The sequence below is a fragment of the Dermacentor variabilis genome, chromosome 9 (genome assembly GCF_050947875.1).
Source record: "Dermacentor variabilis isolate Ectoservices chromosome 9, ASM5094787v1, whole genome shotgun sequence".
NCBI lineage: Eukaryota > Metazoa > Arthropoda > Arachnida > Ixodida > Ixodidae > Dermacentor > Dermacentor variabilis.
In genome coordinates, this window is record NC_134576.1 from 150150618 (window position 1) to 150176727 (window position 26110).

The window sequence follows — 26110 nt, forward strand, 5'->3', positions numbered from 1 at the left end:
TTCCCTGAGGCATGCCTTTTGGCGACATCTTGCCTGTGAATGATTGCGAGATATCGGATCTTGACGCCGAAATTCCATCGCCCTTGACAGGAACCTCCAATTAACCAACTCTCACAGACGAAGTTAGCAAGATTGCACCCGATTTTCCTCCACAAGCTGCTGACCTCTGCCATTTCTTGGAAACTTACCGTGACTGACATTTTTTACCTTGACAGCCGCCCTTTAGCCCAGACAACGGTGGTCACCCATCGTATTTACACCGGAGATGCTAATCCGGCACGCCACCGGCCGTACTGTGTTTCACCCGCTGAACGACAAGGGATACAATGAGAAGTCGATAAGGTGTTGACTAAAGGTGTTATCGAGCCATCTTGCAGTCCATGGGCATCCCCTGTTGTCCTTGTCAAGAAAGATGGCAGTTGGCACTCTTGTGTGCATTAGACTCCACAGCAAAATCACATTGCAAGGATGTCTACCCCTTGCCGTATATTCATGACGCCTTAAACTGCTTGTACGGAGCCAAGTACTTTTTATCGATAGACCTCTGATTAGGCTATTGGCAAATCTCGGAAGATGACATGGACCGTGTGAAAACAGCCTTCATAACACTTGACGGCCTCTACCAATTCAAGATTATGCCGTTCGGCCTTTGTAACGCCCCGGCAACCTTCGAAAGGATGATAGACTCGTTTGTGGCTATAACTGGTCCATATGTCTGTGTTTCCTAGACGATGTCATAGTCTTTGCACCAACTTTCATGAGTCATTTAACGTGTCTATCGGCTATTCTTGCTGTTTTCTGACGTGCCAGCCTGCAATTGAATTCATCCAAGTGCCACTTTGGGTGTTGTCAAATTACCGTTCTTGGCCATCTCGTCAATGCCGCTGGCATTCAACCCAACCCTGACAAGATTCACGCAGTCCAAAACTTTCCTGTTCAGTCTTCCACCGCAGCAGTAAGAGGCTTTGTTGGGCTATGCTCGTATTTCTCAAACCAAAGCCTTCTCTGCCCTCGTACACTTGCTCACAGCTCTGCCATTGCTGGCTCATTATGATCCATCTACCGCCACTGAACTTCACATGGATGCCAGTGGCCATGGAATTGGGGCTGTACTTGTTCAATGGCACATAACCCAGAGCGCGTAATTGCACGTATCAGCAGCCTCCCTTCACCCACCGAGAGGAATTTTTCAATTACCGAACGGGAGTGCCTGGTGTTAGTTTGGGCAGTTGGCAAATTCCGCACCTACTTGTACAGCTGCACATTTTCTGTGGTTTCCGATCACCACGCCTTGTGCTGGCTCTCCTCAATTAAAGACCCCACTGGACGATTGGGTAGGTGGTGTTATTAGCGGCCTGCAGAGGTACCGAGTTACAAAATTCTCTGAGCCCACCGCAGCTGCGGGGCTGGCGATCTACGGAGAAGCGACCGCTGAGTCAACAGCCGTTGGCGCCGGCACGTCTGCTGTGGTGACTCGCTTTGTAAGGACGACAATATGCCGCTATGTCTAGACACGGTCGGCGGACGAAATATTGTTCATGGACTCGCCGCCACCGTCACAGCTTGTTTGAAGTGGTGGAATTCCTGGAAGAAGTTTTGTGGCGCCGTCTCACGGGTCTTAGAAGCCATCACTCAATGGACAGACGCGGCGGCCACGGTCTGCGGAGTCAACACTGGGATCAAGAGGTGCCTGCTTGGGGCAGGACCCTTGTCTGCGAGAACCCTCTCACCTCGGCGTGATCAGCGAAACCTGTGCAGAAGTGAGTGTGTAAACCCTTCCCCCTCAAAGGCGGGTCGGCGACGATGACTTTGGACGCACCCATCAGTCGAGGGTTGAACGGCCGTTTTTCCTCACCTAGGGATCTAGGGAGGCCAGAGTGTATTTAAGCAGCCGTCGTCGGATTCGGATGTTCAGTGTGCATTCCTCTTTCAGTCATGTTAGACTGATGAAGTGTAACGTTCTCATGTAGATACTGTATATATATTTTTTTTATTTACAAATACTGCAGGCCCTATTCGGGCCCAAGCAGGAGTGGGTACATACAACAACGTAAATTACAACTGCCAATTAGCAATTAAGAACACAACAAAACATGTACATACATCATTGTAACACTATACGTAACAGAAATAAACATGAACATACAACAGTGCAATACGTAAACAAAATAACAATGAAAAAGCGTAACGCAAAAGAAACTGCTTTCATTGCGGCAATTTAGAGGTCAAAGAAAAGGTTATTTGAAAGCTGAACGAACGATTCTGTTGTATTAGCGTTAACTACTTCTTCGGGTAATTTATTCCATAGTGAAATTGCATGGGGAAAAAGAGAATATTGATGGGCGTTAACGTTACTAAATGGTTCCTTAATTGTTTTGTTGTGGTTTGTACGAGCAGAGCGCATGGGTGGCTCTGGTAAATAACATTCACGCGCTATTTTGTAGTGACCATGGTACAGCTGATATAAAAATTTGATGCGAGATACAATTCTGCGATGAGCTAGTTTTTTCAATTTCGCCCTGTCGCGAAGAACGGACACGCTAGAAAAACGCGAGTATGTGGAGTATATAAACCGCAAAGCTAAATTTTGCACTCTTTCTATTTTCTTGATTAAATATTTTTGATGAGGGCTCCAGATCAAATCCGCATATTCTAATTTTGGTCTGACAAGAGCTTTGTATGCTGTTAACTTAACGGTCGATGAAGCACGGCGCAATTTCCGTTTAAAAAATGCCAGCTTTTTTAGCGCGTTGCTGCAAACGTTTTCTATGGGGTTCCCAACTTAAATTGCTTGTGAGTGTAACACCTAAATACTTCACTCGCTGGGTTTTGTGTATATAAGAATTATTAATAATATAAGCAAAATCGAAGGGTTCTTTCTTGTTGGTAATTGTAATAGCTGCCGTCTTCAAAGTGTTTAGCTTCAGTCCCCATGTTTCACACCATACGCTTATTGAGTGCAACGCGTCATTAAGTCTTACTTGGTCGGAGTGATGATTTACACTAGTATAAATAACACAATCGTCCGCAAACAACCGGATCTTCACAGGCGATTGAACAGATAAATAGATGTCATTGATATAAACTAAGAACAACAAGGGACCGAGAACTGACCCCTGTGGCACCCCTGAGTGCACTTCAAGTGTACCAGAAACGCAGTCTTTAACAGCAACGTATTGTTTTCTTGAGGACAAATAAGATTCTATCCAACGGATGATATTGCGTTCAATGCCCATTGAGAGCAGTTTAGTTACTAAATTGGCATGCGGAACTACATCGAACGCTTTGGAAAAGTCCAAAAACACTGCATCGATTTGACCCCTCATATTCAGCGCATTCATAAAATCATCCGTTATCTCAGCTAACTGTGTTATTGTGGATAAACCACCCCTAAATCCATGTTGATTTGCATGAAGTAAATGATTATTCTCTAAATGTGTTATAATCGCTTTAAATAAAATGTGTTCTAGCAGTTTACAAGTTGTGGATGTTAAGGAAACTGGTCTGTAATTATTTAATTCTAAAGGGGATCCAGATTTGTGAATCGGAACTATCCTTGCAAGGCGCCAGTCATCTGGTATCACACAGGATTCTAACGATGTTTTATATATTACATATAAGTACTCTGCTACCCAGATTGCGTATCTGTTGAGGAAAACATTAGATATTTTGTCAGGACCTGATGACTTTTTTATGTCTAGATTACGCAAAAGACTAAGGATGCCGTTTTTGCTTAAATCTACTTCGGGCATCGGATGACGAAGCGTGTAAGGTTGCAAGTGCGCGTGCGATGCGTTTATGGTTTATGGTTTATGGTATAAATCCCATATTCCTCGTTCTCACTGAGAACAAGTCTCTCCCTTCAACAATGTCCTCAGCGTGGATGATTTGGACGACAGCATGGGCCAGCTACCATCTATTTCATGCTCGACCCCAACCATTACAGTGGGCACTACGGCTTCAAGAATATTCGTTTACTGTTTTATACAAGTCACGCTGTTCGCACAAGGATGCTGACTGCCTCTCCCGTAATCCTGTTAACCGCCCTGAGTATGATGCGTATGACACTGAGTCTTGCGTCCTGGCCATTTCTGGTTTACACGACATCCACACTGACATTGGTGTGATGACTGCTTACATGTTCTCATCAGTCGCCTCAATTCTCGACATTCGGAGCCCACGCTGCGCATGTTCATGCTCCGCGACGACATTCTCTACCGTCACAGCTTACGCTCTGAAGAACCAGAATTTTTGCTCATGGTACCATGCCATCTCCGTACATCAGTTCTTGAGCAGTTGCCTGACGCCCCTACTGCAGGCCACCTTGGCGTTTCATGTGCTTACAACCACGTATGGGGCCACTACTACTGCCCACGCCTGTACCGCTTTGTGCACAGCTACATTGCAGCCTTTGCGCTCTGTCAGGGCCGCAAAAGACCTGCTGTGCTGCCCGCTGGATGCCTGCGCACCATTGATGTGCCCTCAGCACCATTCTTTCGTATTGGTCTCGATCTTCTCTTTTCCGACGTCGAAACCTGGCAATAAGTGGGTCGTTATCGCTACTGATTACGCGACCCGTTATGCGATCAGGCGAGCTTTGCACGCAAGCTGTGCAACTGAGGTGGCAGATTTCCTTTTACACGACGTCATCCTACATCACGGCGCACCCCGGGCAGCTCCTCACTGATTGTGGCCGCACCTTCTTGTGCTGAGTGATTGAAGACCTACTTCGCTCCTGTTCTGTCAAGCACAAGCTTTCCACCGCCTAACACCCGCAGACAGACGGACTGACAGAGCGGCTCAATTGCATGTTGACTGAAATGCTGTCTATGTACGTTTCTGATGACCACAGTGATTGGGACAGCATGTTACCCTTCGTGACCTTCGCCTATAATTCATCCCATCATGAGACCACTGGCTTTTCTTTCTTTCTTTCTTTATTGATTTATTTAAGACAATACACAGATTGTCTTAGGGGACACGGCTAAAGCCAAACATTTGCCTCACTAAGCCATGCCACCCGTACATTGGCAGCAAAATGGTAGTGGCAGGCTTTAAGGAGTCCACACATGAAATTAAAGTAGTACACATTTTACAACACTTGAGTACACAATTGCTGTAGAAAGAAAGAAAAAAGGTTAAAGTTTACTTAGTTTTCTAAGCACTGGAAGCACAACAACAACAAAAAAGCTTGTACGAAAAATGTTTTATACCTGTAGTTGAACATTTCTATTATAATCGGATCGTAACAATTCTTTTACCTTTTTCTTAAAGCTTTGCTTTGAAATTCCAGAATTTAGCAGGTCCAATACCAAGGGGCAGTTGTTTAGAATATTAGGAAGTTGAACTGCTAGTTTTTGATCTCCGTATTTTGTTTTGCAACACGGTTTTTCTATGAAGAGTTTTTCTGAGGTTATAGCTTGTCATTCTGCCATGGTATTCGCTTTGGATGGAACATTTGTCTTCCTAGAATTGCCATGAAATTTCGAGGAATAATTTTCGAGGAATAACCCTTTTATCGTCTGTTCGGCCGCCATCTGTCTTTGCCCTTTGACACACTGCTTCCTTCCTTGACGAGCACTCCCACTGAATATGCTCACTTCGCCAGGGCTCGCATGGCATGCCAGATTGCCGGCTGCCAGCTCACTGAGTCTCAGCCCGCGTAGAAGACCCGGTACAACAGTTGACATCAGAACGTCTGATTTCCTCCTGGCTCCTTTGTCCTCCTATAGACACCATGCTGCTGCATCGGCTTGTCTGAAAAGCTGCTGCTGCGCTACACAGGGCCCTACACGATATTGCATTTGCTTGGTGATGTGAACTATGAGATTGATTTGCTGGACTCGCGTGTCCCCACGGATGTTGTGCATGTGTCCTAGCTGAAGCCTTACTTTGCCGCGAGTTCACCTCCCTTATAGTTAGCGCTGAGACAGTGCCTCTGCAGGCGGGGATTATGTTATGGCACAACCAAGAGTAGTGCCAGTCAGAAGAAGACAATTTGACATGTAAAGATGGAATCGCTCTTGACAGCCATCATGTTTATGCATCGTTGTCTCTCATGTAAATATTGTAAATACATATTTATATGTGACTTCTGCAATGTAACATTATGAAAAAGCTTTTTGCTGGGTCCCAGGTATCGCCAATTTTTTTTTTCCTGAGATAAGAAACGGCCCTTTCCAGTGCATCAGTAATTTGTGGTTACCTGTGGGAAGCAAAATCTGGGCACGATTGCCAGCTTGAGTTCTTTTTGTTTGCTGCGGTGATCATAATACTTCTTTTGCGACTTCTTTGCTTGGCTCAAGTTTTGTTGTGCCAGCTCCAATGTCTTCTTGAGGCATTCTCTTAAATCCAAGATATATCCGCACACCGTCTTAATTTCCTTATTTTCTTGATCCTCAGTCGAGAGCTCCTTCAGTATGCTCAGAGGTCCTTGGATATATTGGCCATAAATCAGTTCAAAAGACGAAAACCCCAAGTTTGCTTGCAGGGCTTCACAATATGCAAACAAAATAGGTGCTAGCAAGTGATCCCAGGGTTTTGGCTGTTCTTGAACAAGCTTCCGCAACATCAGTTTCAAGCTTCCATTAAACCTCTCGACCATCCCATTACCCATAGGATGATACGGAGTGCAACTAAGATGCTTGATTTTCAATAACTAATTGACTTCCTTCATGAGGTCCAATGTAAAACATGAAGCTTGATCGCACAGAACTTTGGGTGGGAAGCCAATGCGAGAACATATCTCGACAAGTCCTTCTGCAACTGTAGCGAAGTTGATTGCTGTTAAAGGTACAGCATCTGGGTAGCAAGTCGCAAGATCCACAAAAGTGGGGATATATTGATGACCAGCATTATGAAACACCGGCGTTCGTGTTGTCTTTCTGTTCTCGTCCGTGTTCAATTGTGCACTGGAACGATGTTTCATAATGCTAATCATAACCAACTAGCCCAGCTGTCCATACTTAGCGATATATTGATGACCTCTTTCGAAAGTGGGAGTTGGAGGTCCAATGATGACAATGGCCACACGTTCAAAAGGGGTTTCAATAAACGGAATCTGTCCTAAAGGCACCTTGCCCACTTTGCCTTTAGGTAAAGTGTGTCACAGGATAGGTGTCACAGGATCTGACATATCTACGTACTTCTTGGAGATCAGGCCAATAGAATGCCTCGAGAGTGTGATCCATCATCCTTTTGATACTTTCATGTCCAGAGATTACATTCTCATGAGCCAAGTGTAACACTTGGCCTGGTGCAGAACTTGTAAGCATGCCTAATTTGAAGTGAAACAGTTGTGTTGAACTATCCAAAACCTTCATGAAAGTATGAAGCATATGAGACCAGCATTGCCGGACATGAGTTTAGTGAATTTTGTTCAACAAAATCTGACTAACAGTGTTGCGCATATACTTATAGCTTTAAAAAAGGAGCTCTAGATATCTCCACATTTAAGTAGCCGTGAGATGCTCTTGTCAGACAACTGCCGCACCTATTACATTAAAATTTATTGCTTTTAAGAGAGAAACCTAAATTATATTGTTGGAAACAAAGTTTAGTTTATGACCTGAAATTTTTGTCAGCAGAATTTGTTAAGAATGTGTAAATTTCAACAAAATTAAGGTATCAAGTTAACAATGCCACAATTTCCCACCAAGAACAGACATCACAGTTTCGTGAACTGCATCTGTTATGTCATCTAAAACAGATCAACATGATAGTTCACAGCCAAAATAAAATTGTTAAACTTGTAAACCCAAGTTCTACAAAGGCCTGCTCACGATGAATGATGTATTTCAGAGCTACCCACCATGGTGTAGCGCAGTGGCTGTGGCACTGCACTTAAGCGTGATGTCGCAGGTTTGATCCTGACTGCATTCTGATGGGGGTGAAATGTGTAACACTTGTGTATCGAGTGCGCAATAAAGAGGGTCAAAATTAGGGGGTCAAAATTAATCCCGAGTCCCTCACCACGGCGTGCCTCATAATCAGATTGTGGTTTCGGCATGTCAGACCCTGGAATGCAATTTAATTTTAATTTTATTTGGGAGCTTTGTGTGTAATACTGTCGACTCTCATTACAATGAACCCTGATAATCCGACAAAAGACGTACGTTTTATCCGAAATCCATAATATCTGAAACGCCTCACTTCTGAAACTTTCGTCCCGATGTCTAACATCTTTATTGCAAAGAGTGAGTGACAAACTTCCAAAGTAGAAAAAAAAAAGTTGCAGTTTTGACCGAAAGGCGAAGCATCGATTGCAATAGCAAATTAAGCAAGATAAATGCGGCAGCAGCAGCAGCGAGCGAATTGACCTTCATGCTGTCTCTCTTTTCATCATGAACTAAATGTCGGAAGCACAGCACATACACAGCTACTGGCACTGGGTGCACTTTGTGCACCTCGCAGATCGCTTTCAAGATATGGTGCCCACACGGGCGAGCACTTTGTCCATGTTGCAGATCGCTTGCAAAATATAGCAGCCGAGTTTCCGCCCCACCTTCCTCCCTCGCACATGCGATATTGAGCCGCGATTGTCGGCTGACCCTCGCAAGTCAGTTGTCAGCTTGTGTCGATACGGCAGTAGGTATTATACACCCGATTTTGAAAAATGTTGCTGCTAATTTTGTTGACTGTAGCCGATAGTCCGTTGTAGCACAGTGCATTAAAAGAAAACTTTGTTGCATTAATAAAATAGGTAGCACAAACTAAGGCTGAAATATCGTCCGTTATATCCGAAAGTCTGTTGTACGTGGGTCCATTGTAACAAGCTTGGACTGTATATTCATTTTGTTTGACTTAGATGTCCCAGTAGATGGAAAAAGGATTTGAAATTTTGTTGCCAGGTTACATGTGCTATGCTTCACTTATTTACAATATTTAAATTTTTGGAAATCTCTGTAAAGAAAAAAAATTTATAATTAATAAAAGATCTTCCAGCTGTCGGCAGAGTAATTTTTTCTCAACCAGCCTAGCCAAAATTGGTTTTGTGCATATTAAAAAGGACAATTTCTCTGTTTTAATCTTATTAGGATAGGAAGCCAGCTTTCTTATTTATTTAAAGTAAGCTTTTGAAACTTGTTGGTATGATAATGACCAATTGAAAGATACTGACTTTGCCTAGCCTCCAATGCCAGCATGAAATTGAGCATCAGGTGGCATTGGCCGTCTGAGGCAATTTTTTTCTTGCTATGCTGAGACCAAGAATTTACTGAATTCACTTGAAGTCTACAATAATTCATGCTATGCAAGCCCATGCCAACAATAGCTGCATTCTACCTGTTCTATAATATGTTTTGTTTCCTCCCAATTTATGAGTGCTGTCCAGTTTAATAAAATAATTCTCAGCATCCATGAGCATTAAACTGGAGGTTACCTGCATTCATCTGAAAGTACGGGTAGATTACATTGGCAACTCTTGCTTTCATTAATGAACGGATAAATATTTATGCAATCACTTGCTGCAGCACATTGCAATTATGTAAACATGGGCACAGAACCTCTGTTGATAGTAGACAGAAGCAGCAGTGAATCCAGTGCAACATGTTATAAAGTTTACATCTGTATTTTGGCAAAAATTGTAATTAAGCAACTTGGAAAATATCAATCAGTTTCACATTTTAAATTGGGAAGTGTGAGAGTTATACTATACTCTGCAGTGCTCATTGCAACATGACACCTTGCATAGAAAAATGTGATGGTTTTGTTATGTTATACGTTGTATTCATAGTTCAGTGCTCCCACAGGTGCTGGGGCTGTGATACGTCCTGTAAGTCAAGCAGTAAGCACACGCCTAACATGCTATGCTAGGCTCGTTTAAGATCCAAGTATCCTAAATACAGGTAGTACTACTCTTATACACCACCTGTGTGTCACCCATGCAAATACTGGATACACAAAAGGTTTCTTAAAAAAGTACCCAGTTCAAATTCTTGATTCCTGTGTGCATACTTGGTGTGGGCCTATTGGTGACCTTTATGTGTTTTTGCACTGTCACATAGTGTGCTATTGATGGACAAAACATTTGTTTTCTCTCCCTGGCAGACTGCACTTGCCTGGAAAAGTGGTTGAAAATGGTCGCGAGATGGCAAAATATATCTCTGACAATGGTGAGAATTAGGTTACCCTGGGTGGTACCTTACTTTTTGTCCTTCTCTTGTGAAAGCTGCATGTCTTGTATGCGCTAGCAGCACCACCATTCTGTGGCATTGTGGTGTCAGCATGAAACTCAACTATCACATTATTTTACAGCGAATCTGTATATGGCTAGCCGATTTGTCCGGTCGTCCATCCATCTGTCGGTCGCCTGCACACTGAAAACTCCTCTGGTGCAGGCCCATACGCATGTGCGTAAGAAAAAAAAAAGGAAAAAAAATGTGCAAGATTAGCCTACACCACCTAGATAGAACAAGGCCTGTTTATTCCGATCCATGATGTCATGCTACCTGGCCCGAAATTTCATTTGACAAGGCTGGCGTGATGAAATTGGTTACGTCAAAATCACTCTTGCCTACTCGGGAGCATCCCCATTAGATTCTGTGGCAGTCGGGCCTGGTAACATGATGTCATGGGTGGGAGTGAAAAGGCCTTGTGACGGTGGTGTTGGATTAGCTGCACCGGTAGGGCCGTCATTGCTCTCCGTTGCAGCCAACCGTACGCGCAGCAGTTTTTCTCCGGCTTTGACATGCGTAGGCCACACGTCATCCATACTCCTTAAGAGGGGGCAGCTTTCATCAGCAACACAGCAAGCAGAACCAGAAACAAGCTCGTTAACGCCATGCCGATGCTGCAGCCTGGGCACAAGAACAGGCTCATGCAGCTGAGCACAAGCAGCAACTGCATACCGAGGATCTGGCAGCCTACCAAGCTGTTGTATAATGAACCATCAAGATTAACCCAGTCATAAATACCGGGGCCACACGTTTCAGCTTCGCTGGCTAACCATCTGTGCAGAGTGCTTGGGTGGTGATCTTTAAGAGGGTCACTTTATCCGTGTCACGTAGTAGTGACAGTGAAAAAACACAGCAGCAAAACTGTCGGTAGCTTAACTAACTTCTTATTGGGCAAACCTGCGCCCACAAAAGCAAGTTACACTCAAAGCACAATGATAGCGGCTAACACAGTCGACAATCAGCAAAAATATGATCTATTGGTAAGCGCGTCCGCTTTTACAGTGCACTCCACTTATAGCAATACCACATGTAACAATATATTGATTATAATGATGAGCCAACTTAAGAGTGTCAACTAATACATTAGGGCTGTGAGAAAAAAACCTTATATAATGATGCGTTATTCACCACATATTGGATAAAACAATCAAGATTTTGCCTTTTGGACGTTGTTTCTCATGCAGAATAATCGTGAAATTTGCACTCCTATGCGATTTCCTACACGAGTTCATATCTGCCGCCATTAGCCGCACAGTGTGTCCCGCCTGCGTGCTGATTGCGAAAACCACGGAGAGCATCACTAGTTCATGCAGCACTTCACAAGATGGCACCAGCCACCTCGCGTCGCCCATGATCGAGATACGTGTGTGGAGAGGGGAAAAAAATGCGAGAAGCGAAACAGCACCCGTTGTCCCCTTCTCAGCAAGCGCAGAAATATGTGTCACGGAAGCAGCAGCAAGCAGCCCGGTTGATGGAAGATGGCGCCGACAAAGCGCATTGTTGTATTGCTTGTGATGAAGCTGCAGATTTTGCAAGGCTCAATGAAGTACAAGCTTGCGCAGGAGTGCCATGAACATGTCGCTGCAACCAGGTACCATGCCGATCAAGGTAAAAGGTGGGCTTTGTGCTCCAGAACAAACCCCCCCCCCTGCCCCCCATGATAGTGAAACCAATGTGGTGGAAAGCCACTGACATTACCAAGCTCCGGGAGCATGTTGCTGCTGACGATGAAACAGGTGGTGCTTTGATGGGGGAGTTTGTGAGTGCAGATAGTGCTGCCTCGTTATGTGAAGAGATCTCCAACGTGGCGATCGTTGTTACAAGTGACAGCGACGTGTGACGTGGGCGACGAGATTCACAATGACCTGTCTTTGACACCGACCCCGATGTTCACGCGAAGTGCACTGTCGTCAATCGAGTCGATTTCATGCACGCTAAATTATTCCCGCTAGTGTTCGCACAGCAGCTGACTGCCACTGTTGTGAACCTGAAACTCCCACGAAAGCAAGTGGGGATTTCGGACTATTTCAGCGTGCCTAATGCTTGATATGCCGTTTAGAGGTATAAATAAACATCTTATTTTTAACACTCTACAGTTATAGTGACAGTTATACAATGGTCTATATTTTAGCGTATGAGGCAAATTTTGTTTGCGGTGCTACAAAGGTATGTTTGGCAGCTTTTTTTACGCCAATCGAGATATAGCTATGATCTATTATAACGATTGGATTTTTCGTTCTTGATAGCATTATAAGTGGACTGCGCTGTATCATCTACACTGCATCTGCAGCACAACATCTGCAGCACATCTGCAGGCTTGGAGTGACGCCTGTCACCGACAAAAGATGCTGAGAGTGAGTGGGGCTATAAGGCAGGTGCAACCAAATTAGGAAGGCCCGATAAGCTTCAACAAGACATTTCCTCACCAGAACAGGAATAGGCCTCCCTGGTGCAGTATTCGGCCACTCCCTCCCAAATGACTCGCTCACCAATGGCCCCCAGTCCCCAGCAGCTGCGGAGCACCTGACCAAGGTGGCGGTCAGACCTGTAACGCAGCAAAGGGTGCTAAGAATTTCTGGGTCTGGCTAGGCCACCAATGAAAACTGACCCTTGCAACGTTTAACACCCAAACCCTCTCGAGTGAGGCTAGCTTAGCAGGATTCCTTGAGGAACTATCAGACATTGTTTGGGATATCATCTGCCTTAGTGAGATTAGAAGAACGGGTAAGGCCTATACATTGCTGAATAACGCACATGTCCTCTGCTATAGAGGTCTCCTAGACGTGAAGCAATACGGGGTAGGATTCCTAATCCACAAGAACATAGCGGGCAACATTTATGAATTCTACAGCAATAATGAGAGGGTAACTGTAGTCATAATCAAACATAATAAGAGGTATAGATTAAAGGTAGTACAAGCCTACGCTGCAACATCCAGTCATGATGATGAAAAAGTAGATCAGTTTTATGAAAATGTTGAATTAGCGATGAGAAAAGTGCAAACTCGGTATACTGTAGTAATGGGCGACTTCAATGCAAAAGTGGGGAAAAAGCAGGCTGGTGAACAAGCAATTGGCAACTACGGCGTTGCTTCTAGGAACGCTAGAGGAGAGATGCTGGTAGAATTCGCAGAAAGGAATAAGCTTCGAATAATGAACCCCTTTTTCAAGAAACGTAGCAACAGAAAGTGGACCTGGAAAAGCCCTAATGGTTAATGAAATTGACTTCATACTTTCTGCTGATACCAGTATAGTGCAGGATGTAGAAGTGATAGGTAGGGTAAAGTGCAGTCATTATAGGTTAGTGAGGGCTAGGATTCACCTCAATTTGAAGAGCAAAAGAGCAAAATTGGTCAAGAAGAAGCAGGTCAACCTAAAGGCAGTAAGGGTAAAAGCAGACAAATTCATGCTGGTACTTGCAAACAAATATGCAGCCTTAGAGATGAGAGATGATTACATAGAGCAAATGAATGAAACTGTAACTAGGTTGGCTTCAGAGGAAGCAATTGAAGTGAGAGGCAAGGCACCAAGGAAACCAGTAGGCAAGCTCTCCCAAGTAACAAAGGACCTAATAAAAAAACGACAAAGAATGAAACTGCCCAACTCGAGAGATAAGATAGAATTCGTGGAGCTGTCAAAACTGATCAACAAGGCAAAAATAAGTGATATTCGAAAATATAATGCAAGAAAGACTGAAGAAGCTGTAAAAAATGGACGCAGCCTGAAATCAGTGAGAAGGAAACCTGGCGTAGGATAAACCAAGATGTATACACCGAAAGATAAGCAGAGTAACATCATTGGCTATCTCGAAGGTATAATAAAAGCAGCGGAAGAATTCTATACTGACCTTTACAGTACCCAGAGGACTCGGGAGCACTCTATTCGAAACAATAATGAACAGTATACAGAAACTCCACCTGTAACTAGCAGTGAGGTCAGAAGGGCCTTGCAAGATATGAAATGTGGAAAAGCGGCAGGAGAAGATGGAATAACAGTCGATTTAATCACAGATGGAGGAGACACAAAGCTTGTAAAACTGGCAGCTCTTTATACGAAGTGTCTATTGACTGCAAGGGTCCCAGAAAACTGGAAGAATGCAAATATTGTACTAATCCACAATAAGAGAGACATTAAAGAATTGAAAAATTATAGGCCCATTAGCTTACTCCCAGTATTATATAAAATATTTAGCAAAATAATCTCCAATAGAATAAGGATGACACTGAACTCTAGTCAAGCAAGTGAGCAGGCTGGCTTCAGGAAAGGTTACAATGGATAACATCCATGTCATTAACCAGGTTATCGAGAAATCCGCAAAGTACAATCAGCCTCTATATATGGCTTTCTTAGATAACGAAAAAGCATTTGATTCAGTAGAGATACAAGCAGTCATAGAGGCATTACATAATCAAGGAGTACAGAACGCTTGCGGGAATACCTTGGGAAATATCTACAAAAGTTCTAGAGGTACCTTAATTCTACACAAGAAAAGCAGGAAGATGCCTATAAAGAAAGGGGTCAGACAGGAAGAAACAATCTCTCCAGTGCTATTCCCTGCGTACTTGGAAGAAGTATTCAAACTATTAAACGGGGAAGGCTTAGGAGTAAGGATCGACGGCGAATAGCTCGGCAACCTTCGGTTTGCTGATGACATTGTTTTATTCAGCAACAATGCAGACGAGCTACAACAAATGATTGAGGACCTTAACAGGGAGAGTGTAAGAGTGGGGCTGAAGATTAATATGCAGAAGACAAAGATAATGATGAATAGCCATGCAAAGGAGCAAGAGTGCAGGATCGCCAGTCGGCCTTTAGAGTCTGTAAAGGAGTATGTTCACCTAGGTCAATTAATCACAGGGAACCCTGATCATGAGAAGGAAATTCATAGAAGAATAAAAATGGGTTGGATCGCATATGGCAGACATTGTCAGCTCCTGACTGGAAGCTTACCATTATCATTGAAAAGGAAGGTGTACAATCAGTGCATTTCACCAGTGCTGACATATGGGGCGGAGACTTGGAGACTGACAAAGAAGCTTGAGAACAAGTTACGGGCCCTGCAAAGAGCGATGGAACAAAGATTACTAGGCGTAACTTTAAGAGAAAGAAAAAGAGCGGTTTGGATTAGAGAGCAAACGGGTGTAGACAATATTCTAATCGACATCAAGAGACAAAAAAAATGGCACCGGGCAGGTCATGTAATGCACCGGTTAGATAACTGTTGGACCATTAGAGTTACAGAATGGGTACCAAGAGAAGGGAAATGCAGTCGAGAACGGCAAAGACTAGTTGGAGCGATGAAATTAGGAAATTCGCGGGCGCTAGTTGGAATCGGTTGGCGCTGGACAGGGGTAATTGGAGATCGCAGGGAGAGGCCCTCGTCCTGCAGTGGACATAAAACAGACTGATTATGATGATGATGATAATGATGACGATAATGATGATGGACTGCACTGTATACATGAGTCATTGAAGTTTCCAGAATAATCTCTGGTGCCCGCATGTCTTCCAAAAAGTACTACACAATTTGTGTCGTGCATGCAGTCAGATTACATAAGCTTTAATGAATACATTGCTGTGCCAAAAAAAAGGAAAATAAACACTTGGGAGGGAGAGTACGAAACGACAGATCGAGCGCTGTCGTTTAGTCTTTATTTTTCTTTTTTGGCGCAGCAATATATTCATTAGATCTCATCCAACTCGCCCAGCAACAAGTTCTACTTACACAAGCTTTGTTGACAACAGACAACGCATAGGACCATTGGTAACATTCCTATAAGTTCCAATCATGCAGGTGCATCTTGCACTGAGCGATAACATTAAGTTGTTAGTGGGTGAAATGCAGTCCTAGGGAAAAGGATAACTAAGCACATATGTCAATAGATAATTTGTTTACATATAACTGTCACACAAATTGAAGAAGGAACACCATGTCTCATGTTGTTTGTTGCTTCATAGCAGGGAAATGACGAGGATTTTCAATGGTGTAATGTATACACTGTTGTTATAAGCATTGTTTGCCTTTCGTCACCCTTTAAGATAAAAGATATTTAGCCACATTAATATGCATCCAGGATGTAGAAGTGTTAGGTAGGGTAAAGTGCAGTGATCATAGGTTGGTGAGGTCTAGGATTCGCCTCACTATAAAGAGGAAAAGAGTAAAATTGGTCAAGAAGAAACAGGCCAACCTAGACACAGTAAGGGCAAAAGCAGGTGCAATTCAGGCAAATCTCGCGCCAAAGGTTTTCATCTGCTACGTAGACGACTGCTTCTGCATTGTGCGAAGGCAGGATGCTTCACGCCTCCTGCATCTTCTTAACTCAGCAGACGCAGCCATACAATTTACTACAAAATACTAGTGTGACGATAGCCTCCCCTTCCTTGATGTCCTCGTGCGGTGAAGTGGAACGAGACTCTCATTTGCCGTGTATAGGAGGGTGACTCATACTGGTCGGTACTTCAACATCAAGTCATGTCATCCGGCTTCCCACAAGCAATCCGTCGTCTCATCTCTCGTGACGCGGGCCGCACGCATCTGCTCAAGTGACGACAAAATGCAGAACGAACTGAAGACAATGCGTCATGAATTATCCAGGAACGGGTACCCCAAAAAGTTTATTAACAATATAGAAGCTCATGTCCTCCATCCCAAGACGTCTCAAGGCAAGTCATTCACGAAACATGCTGGCGTCGCATATGTGCCTTGTGTCAGCGAAGCTATTAGCCACGTATTCTCAAGATACGATCTTAGAATGGCACACATGCCATCCAACAAGCTGAGAAACCAGCTTGCTAACGTAAAGGATCGGCTTGAAAGCAAGAATTACCCCAGTGTCATCTACAAGATACCGTGCACAGACTGCAGCTGTAGTTACATCGGTGGAATCGGCAAATTCACAAGAAGATTAAAAGAGCACCAAAGGGAAGCCTCCAACAAGAAAAAAAGCCTCGAATGCCCTTGCCAAACATGCCGATAATCGCAGTCACCACATCGATTGGGAAAATGCTGCTATAACAGCTAAGGAAAAGAATCCAATGACGCAACTCTTGTTAGAATCATTATTTATTCAAACTACAGACAACAGTATCAACATGACTGATGGAAATCTGCCTGCCAACTACACTGATTTTCTAAGTCACATTTTGGCATAAAAACGACTTGTGGCTCTTGCCCGCTTTTAGTGTGATCAACGAACCCATACGGGTCCCTAAACGTCTCTGTGTTATTTTCACCTTGACTTGGTCAGTGACCGCAATTTCTTCATCATCATGTTACCTGACCGGACGAACATTCGTCGAACTCTTGACTGCTATACTTGCAAACAAATGTGCAGCCTTAGAACAGAGAGATGAAGATGACATATAGGTCATGAATGAAACCATAACTGGCCTGGCTTCAGAAGCAGCAGTTGAAGTGGGAGGTAAGCTCTCCCAAGTAATGAAGGACCTGATGAAGAAACGACAAAGAATGAAAGTGTCCAACTCAAGAGGTAAGATAGAATTCGTAGAACTGTCAAAACTGATCGACAAGGAGAAAGTAAGGTATATTTGAAATTATAATGTGAGAAAGACTGAGGAAGCAGTAAAAAATGGATGCAGCGTGAAATCAGTGAGAAGGAAACTTTGCATAGAACAAGCCAAGATGTAAGCACTGAAAGATAAGCAGGGTAATATCATCAGCAATTTCAAATATGTAGTAAAAGCAGCAGAAGAATTCTGCACTGACCTGTACAGTACCCAGAGCAGCCATAATACCTCCATTCGAAGTAGTAATGAACAGGTTACAGAGGCTCCTTCTATAATTAGCAATGAAGTTAGATGGGCCTTGCAAAACTTGAAATGGGAAAAAGTGGTAGGAGAAGATGGAATAATGGTCCATCTAATCAAAGATGGAGGAGATATGCTGGAAAAGCTTGCGGCCTTTTATATGAAATGTCTCAAGACTTCAGTGGTTCCAGAGAACTGAAATAATGCTAACATTATACTAACCCACAAGAAAGGAGTCGTTAAGAATAGAAAAATTATGGGCCCATTATCTTACTTCTAGTATTGTATAAAATATTCATCAAGATAATTTGTAATAGACTAAGGGCAACACCTGACTTCAGTCAACCAAGAGAACAGGCTGGCTTCAGGAAGGGGTACTCTACAGTGGGTCGCATCCGTGTCATTAACCAGGTAATCGAGAAATCTGCAGAACACAATCAACCTCTCTATATTGCTTTCATAGGGTATGAAAAGGCATTTGATTCAGTAGAGATACCAGCAGTCATAGAGGCATTACAGAATCAAGGAGTAAAGGAGGCTTACATGAATATCTTGGAAAATATCTACAAATATTCCACAGCTACCTTGATTCTCCATAAGAAAAGTAGAAAGATACCTATAAAGAAAGGGGCTAGGCAAGGAGTCGAATATCTAAAATGCTATTCACTGCATGCTTAGAAGAAGTATTCAAGCTATTAAACTGGAAAGGCTTGGAGTGAGGATAAACAGCAAATATCTCAACAATCTTCAGTTTTCAGATGACATTGTCTTGGTCAGCAACACTGAGGACGAGTTACAACAAATGATTGAGGACCTTAACAGAGAAAGTGTAAGAATTGAGTTGAAGATTAATATGCAGAAGACAAAGATAATGATCATTAGCCTGGCAAGGGAACAAGAGTTCAAGATCGCCAGTTAGCCTCTAGAGTCTGTGAAGGAATGTGTTTACCTAGGTCAATTACTCACAGGGGACCTTGATCGTAAGAAGGAAAATTACAGAAGAATAAAAATTGGTTGGAGCGGCATACTGTAGACAATCACATCCCGACTGGAAACTTACCACTATCATTGAAAAGAAAGGTGTATAATCAATGCCTCCTACCAGTGCTAACATATGGGGCAGAAGCTTGTAGACATAAAAAGAAGCTCAAAAACAAGTTAAGAAAGAGCGATGGAACGAAGAATTTTAGGCGTAATGCTGAGAAGCAGAAAGAGAACAGTGTGGATCATAGAGCAAACGGGGACAGCCAATATTCTAAATGACATCAAGAGAAAAAAATTGAGCCAGGCAGGCCATGTAATGTGTAGGTTAGGTAACCAGTGGACCATTAGGGTTACAGAATGGATGCCAAGAAAAGGGAAGCACAGTAAAGGATGGCAGAAGACTAGGTGAGGTGATGAAATTAAAAATTTACGGGCACAAGTTGGGATTGGTTGGTGCAGGACAGGGGTAATTGGAGATCACAGGGAGAGATCTTCGTCCTGCAGTGGACATAAAATAGGCTGATGATGATGATGATATACATCCATTAAAAATATTTCTAGTTCACGTGACAGTTAGACTATGCTGCCTTTATTTTTGGTGAAGTTCAATCTATTCATCATGGATGCACCTATTTTTCAGGCACATATGTGGTTCACATGCCAAAGCAGAGTCCAGGGCAGGTTTTCACTGACCTGGATCTTTTGACCAAGCTCTTAGCACCAAGTCCAAGGGCAGCATCTGCAAGACCGGTGATAGAAGTTCTTGGTATGTTAAATAAGAGCCCAGTAAATGGCTTGTGCGGGCACGGGCTTGCTACTCGCATGCCATACTCGATGGAGCCATGTGATTGATGTAAAGAGACCTGATTATGGATTTGACAAAGTGTGCCAGCATTGAGCAGAAATAGTTTTATACAGTCGACTTCCAATAATTCTACCCTGATGGGACTGGCGAAATCGATCGAGTTGTCTAGCAGGTTTAATTAAATATGATTCGAAAAAGAAAAAGCCAGGGAACGCCACTAATTCACTTGGCAGTATTTTCACGATTGTAACATGACCCCGAATCAAATGTGTGCCCACTTTATATCTCTCCAAAGTAGAAAACTAACATGAAAATAACACTTAAGCTCTTAAACAAAGTATAAATCTAACGTGCACCCGATTTTTGAACAATAATGGGCAGGGGTCTAATATGTGTTGCACAATGACGACTGGTTTTCTAAAGTCAAGTTCACCACAATACATTAGTGTTATACAGCAAAGCATACAAACCCCGGTGAAGGTGGGTTTGATTTCGTATCCGACTGCACTGTGCAGGCAATTATGAGCCTAATTTCCCTGAAAAAAAGAAAGGCATGCAATATCTTCCTAGAGTAGGCCGAAAATACCGTATTTATTCAAATATAGGTCGACTTTTCTTTTTCCGAAAATGTTACTCAAATATTAGCTATAGACCTATGTTCGGGACATACACTTAGGAGCAAACTAGCAAAAGCATGGAGCTGACGGAGTTCCACCATTACACCAACCATAAAGCCAGCCTGAAATTTCGTTGTATTTACTTAACTGTTGTGGGGATGCGTGACTCTCACGCGTCCCCTGATATCATGTTTTCCTGCATAGCTCCTGTCTTCTGCAGTGTGGCTCCACCGCGTGGCCTGGCGCCCGCGGCGGTCACAGTGGTTGAGGCGCAGTGCGAGAGATGGCGCAAGTGTTGCGCTGCTAGCGCTGCCTCACGGCAGGGTTACTTGAGGTTGCGCGAAAGATAAGGGGCTCTCTTGGGCGGCGGATCAACGAGTGCCGCGGACGTCCTGCGCGCGCTGATTTATGCTTCTGCGAGACCGCCTCGCATGGCCTGCCTTCGAACGCATCACCGTTCGCGTGACCATACGTGCGAACGACCAGGCGTTGGGATCCAGCATGGGGCGAACATATTCGCTTGCTATCCGGTCGCGGTGAGTCGGACTTTTAGATTTGTCGCGCGCCCACCGGCATATTTTGTGGATAGCAACTCGGCTAGCAGGCATTGATCTATGAAAGGTGCAATAAATGCCCTTGTGATTGTTTGCACTACTGTGTTGTCATTCCTTTGTCCCGAGAGTACGGGTGAGAACCCCACACTGTATGTTCAGACTAGCTTTAGGGAACACCGCATATCCTGTGCACTTGGCGGCACTGGAGACAAGGTTGTTTATGGTGCTGAGGGTGCCTGTGAATCATCTGATAAGGATGACTTCTCTGGTAGCTTCCATAATTGGGAGCTTGTGGCATCGACTAGTGAGATTAAGTAGCCGAGCTCACAGTGAATAAAAATGTGCGATGTTCTGAGTTTCTCGTATTTTTAAGAAGATATGGGTCGACGTATATTTGTGCTCAATCTATAGTCGAGTAAATATGGTAGGCATTTCCAACAAGAGGTGATAGGTATTCAACGCATTCACCCAAGCTGTGCTGAGACTGCCACCAAAAGGGCCACTGTTGGGGTGGCTATAGAAGTCAGGCACGTGTGAACTTACTGGTCGAGTTTGAATTACTGGGTGAGGCCAATTTTTCGTCAGGAACATCATCATCATCAGCCTGATTACGCCCACTGCAGGGCAAAGGCCTCTCCCATACTTCTCAAACTACCCCGGTCATGTACTAATTGTGGCCATGTTGTCCCTGCATACTTCTTAATCTCATCCGCCCACCTAACTTTCTGCCGCCCTCTGCTACGCTTCCCTACCCTTGGAATCCAGTCCGTAACCCTTAATGACCATCGGTTATCTTCCCTCCTCATTACATGTCCAGCCCATGCCCCATTTCTTTTTCTTGATTTCAACTAAGATATCAGTAACTCGCGTTTGTTCCCTCACCCAATCTGCTCTTTTCTTATCCCTTAATGTTACACCTATCATTCTTCTTTCCATAGCTTGTTGCGTCGTCCTCAATTTAAGTAGAACCCTTTTCGTAAGACTCCAGGTTTCTGCCCCGTACGTGAGTACTGGTAAGACACGGCTGGGGGGAGAGGGGTTATATACTTTTCTCTTGAGGGATAATGGCAACCTGCTGTTCATGATCTGAGAATGGGAAAGACGGGAGATGGAAATTCAAGACGATGAGCAAAACGAGAACAAGCTAAAAGCGGGTGCCAATGTTTCGACAACTGGACATGTCTTTTTCAAGGTGACATATGCTTTCCTCAGCGCACCATATGTAGGTACGGTTCCTGTAAAGTAGAGAAGGGGTAAGCCGGGTGGGTGAGGAAACGACCGATGGTGTGTTAGCGGTGAGGGAGTAAAATTCCGAAGAAAGGTGTACTAGTCAACATGGCTGGAGGACTGCGTGGTAGCGCCCTGTGTCAGCCGGTTAACATGTCACTTCTAGGGCCGTAGACGATAGGGGGGGGAAGGGGGTAATTTTCTGCTCCGACGGAGGTCAGGCAACTAGCGTCTGTATGCAAAACAGAATAAAAGGAGCAGCACAAAATGATGCCCGTGTTAAAGAAATAATACACTGCAATAATATATATAAACAAAAGAAAGAAAAAGAAACAGAATACAAAACACTATCCAACTCCCTCAGAAACAACTCAGTGCTGTTGCCTATAGCTTCAAAGATAGCGTAGCGAATAGATTCTAAAACTCAATTTAAAACGTTTATCCTATTTCTGGCAATGTCTTGAATTTATAGAAGAGGTATGGTTCTCTGTAATTTCTGTGTCTCGCAGAATGAGAATTATTCTGTGGGATGTAGAGGCTGGGGTGCCAAACGCACCCCAGCCCATTCTTATTCTTCTGATTATTTCAGTCTCATGATCCGGATCCGCAGTCACTACCTGTCCTAAGTAGATGTATTCCCTTACCACTTCCAGTGCCTCACTACCTATCGTAAACTGCTGTTCTCTTCCGAGACTGTTAAACATTACTTTAGTTTTCTGCAGATTAATTTTTAGGCACACCCTTCGGCTTTGCCTCTCCAGGTCAGTGAGCATGCATTGCAGTTGGTCCCCTGAGTTACTAAGCAAGGCAATATCACCAGCGAATCTCAAGTTACTAAGGTATTCTCCATTAACTCTTATCCCCAATTCTTCCCAATCCAGGTCTCTGAATACCTCCTGTAAACACGCTGTGAATAGCATTGGAGAGATCGTATCTCCCTGCCTGATGCCTTTCTATATTTGGATTTTGTTGCTTTCTTTATGGAGGACTACGGTGGCTGTGGAGCCGCTATAGATATCGTTCAGTATTTTTACATACGGCTCGTCTATACCCTGATTCCGCAATGCCTCAATGACTGCTGAGGTTTCGACTGAATCAAATGCTTTCTCATAATCAATGAAAGCTATATATAAGGGTTGGTTATATTCCGCACATTTCTCTGTCACCTGATTGATAGTGTGAATATGGTCTATTGTTGAGTAGCCTTTACGGAATCCTGCCTGGTCCTTTGGTCGACCGAAGTCTAAGGTGTTCCTGATTCTATTTGCAATTACCTTAGTAAATACTTTGTAGGCAACGGACAGTAAGCTGATCGGTCTATAATTTTTCAAGTCTTTGGCGTCCCCTTTCTTATGGATTAGGATTATGTTAGCGTTTTTCCAAGATTCCGGTACGCTCGAAGTCATGAGGCATTGCGTATACAGGGTGGCCAGTTTCTCTAGAACAATCTGCCCACCATCCTTCAACAAATCTACATTTACCTGATTCTCCCCAGCTGCCTTCCCCCTTTGCATAGCTCCCAAGGCTTTCTTTACTTCTTCCGGCGTTACTTGTGGGATTTCGAATTCCTCTAGACTATTCTGTCTTCCATTATCGTCATGGGTGCCACTGGTGCTGTATAAATCTCTAAAGAACTCCTCAGCCACTTGAGCGATCTCATCCATATTAGTAATGATATTGCAGGCTTTGTCTTTTAACGCATAGATCTGATTCTTGCCTATTCCTAGTTTTTTCTTCACTGCTTTTAGGCTTTCTCCGTTCCTGCGAGTGTGTTCAATTCTATGCATATTATACTTCCTTATGTCAGCTGTCTTACACTTGTTGATTAACTTCGAAAGTTCTGCCAGTTTTATTCTAGCTGTAGGGTTAGAGGCTTTCATACATTGGCGTTTCTTGATCAGATCTTTCGTCTCCTGCGATAGGTTACTGGTATCCTGCTGGACGGAGTTACCACCGACTTCTATTGCACACTCCTTAATGATGCCCACAAGATTGTCGTTCATTGCTTCAACACTAAGGTCCTCTTCCTGGGTTAAAGCCGAATACCTGTTCTCTAGCTTGATCTGGAATTCATCTATTTTCCCTCTTACCGCTAACTCATTGATCGGCTTCTTATGTACCAGTTTTTTCCGTTCCCTCCTCAGGTCTAGGCTAATTTGAGTTCTTACCATCCTATGGTCACTGCAGCGCACCTTGCTGAGCACGTCCACATCTTGTATGATGCCAGGGTTAGCGCAGAGTATGAAGTCTATTTCATTTCTAGTCTCGCCGTTCGGGCTCCTCCACGTCCACTTTCGGCTATCCCGCTTGCGGAAGAAGGTATTCATTATCCGCATATTATTCTGTTCCGCAAACTCTACTAATAACTCTCCCCTGCTATTCATAGTGCCTATGCCATATTCCCCTACTGCCTTGTCCCCAGCCTGCTTCTTGCCTACCTTGGCATTGAAGTCGCCCATCAGTATAGTGTATTTTGTTTTCACTTTACCCATCGCTGTTTCCACGTCTTCATAGAAGCTTTTGACTTCCTGGTCATCATGACTGGATGTAGGGGCTTAGACCTGTAGAACCTTCATTTTGTACCTCTTATTAAGTTTCACAACAAGACCTGCCACCCTCTCGTTAATGCTATAAAATTTCTGTATGTTACCAGCTATATTCTTATTAATCAGGAATCTGACTCCTAGTTCTCGTCTCTCCGCTAAGCCCTGGTAGCACAGGACGGGCCCGCTTTTTAGCACTATATATGCTTCTTTTGGCCTCCTAACTTCACTGAGCCCTATTATATCCCATTTACTGCCCTCTATTTCCTCCAATAGCACTGCTAGACTCGCCTCACTAGATAACGTTCTAGCATTAAACGTTGCCAGGTTCATATTCCAATGGCAGCCTGTCCGGAGCCAGGGATTCTTAGCACCCTCTGCTGCGTCGCAGGTCTGACCGCTTAGCCAAATTAACCAAAACATCGAATTAACTGGAGTAAAATTAACAGAAGTCTACTCTGTTTGCCCACAGAACACTCGAGGCCGTAAATATGGCTCTTGAAGGGCGGGCATCAGTAATACACTAACCGAGAAGGACAGTGTGGGATTATACCAATGCACCAACCAAAGCACTAATATTTGAAGGCAAAATAAAAATTGGAGCCCTGCATAGCAGCGACTCCCGGCATTCAGTGATTTCCTGTTTGCAGAGAACCGGTCTGCCACTGACGAGGAGCCACCTGAAGTGGAAGAGGACTGGCACGTGGAACAAATGCCATGGACGCCTCAGGATGAAGTCTCTCTGCTAGAGGGCAGTGTCCGGAAGTATGGCTTTGACAGGCAGAGGACAGGTGTCATCGCACGTTTCAAGGTCTTGATTTTCATCCCTTTTATTGCTGCATCCCCATATGATTAATTTTCATTGTTTCTGCCTGTAATAGCAGGGTGAATGAGAAGAAAGTTATGCAGATCCCATGCATTTGTGGGAATCTGCCAAAGCGAAGATATCATGAGTCGACAAGGCATAGTAGCGCATTACGATAAGAGACATGCTGCAGATTTCAGTGACAAATGCATTTTTCTGTCACCATGGTAGACCTTGCAGAGAAAGAGGAAATTTTATTCACCTTTAAATAGTGTTGAATCACAAGACACAGCATGTTCAACCATGTAGGAAAGTGTCATGGCACCGTAATATGGTGAGAGAAGCGCAACAAATTTGGTTGGCAAAAGTGTCTTGTAACTTCTCTCTTCCTAGTTTGCTAGAAGATGGGCATCCTCACTTTTTAAAGTAAATTGCTGCTGTGTGACGTATCTAACACACCAGGCGTCTCAAAGTGCTTACATGCATGAGGGACACTGGTAAGGCTGTTTCATTCCGACTATTTAAGCATGTGTCCATGCCTGTCTTTGCCATGCAACTGGCAAAGTAATTTCATTATATAAGTGTGTGTGTACGTGTTATGTGAAGAAAATTTGTTAATGAAAACTTCACTGAG

The 26110-nt window shown here is 43.8% G+C and overlaps 1 protein-coding gene across 2 annotated transcripts in view; it reads left to right on the top strand.

Annotated features, from left to right (window-relative positions):
* The window catches only part of LOC142557830 (protein SHQ1 homolog), a 111083-nt gene that overhangs the window by 11707 nt on the left and 73266 nt on the right, over positions 1-26110 (top strand). Inside the window, exons 3-5 of one of the 2 annotated variants that reach the window (XM_075670012.1) lie at positions 10048-10112; positions 19566-19691; positions 25322-25482. In XM_075670012.1, coding sequence (XP_075526127.1) covers positions 10048-10112; positions 19566-19691; positions 25322-25482 — 352 coding nt within the window. The remainder of the gene's footprint in view (positions 1-10047; positions 10113-19565; positions 19692-25321; positions 25483-26110) is intronic. The other variant, XM_075670013.1, reaches the window with a different exon arrangement.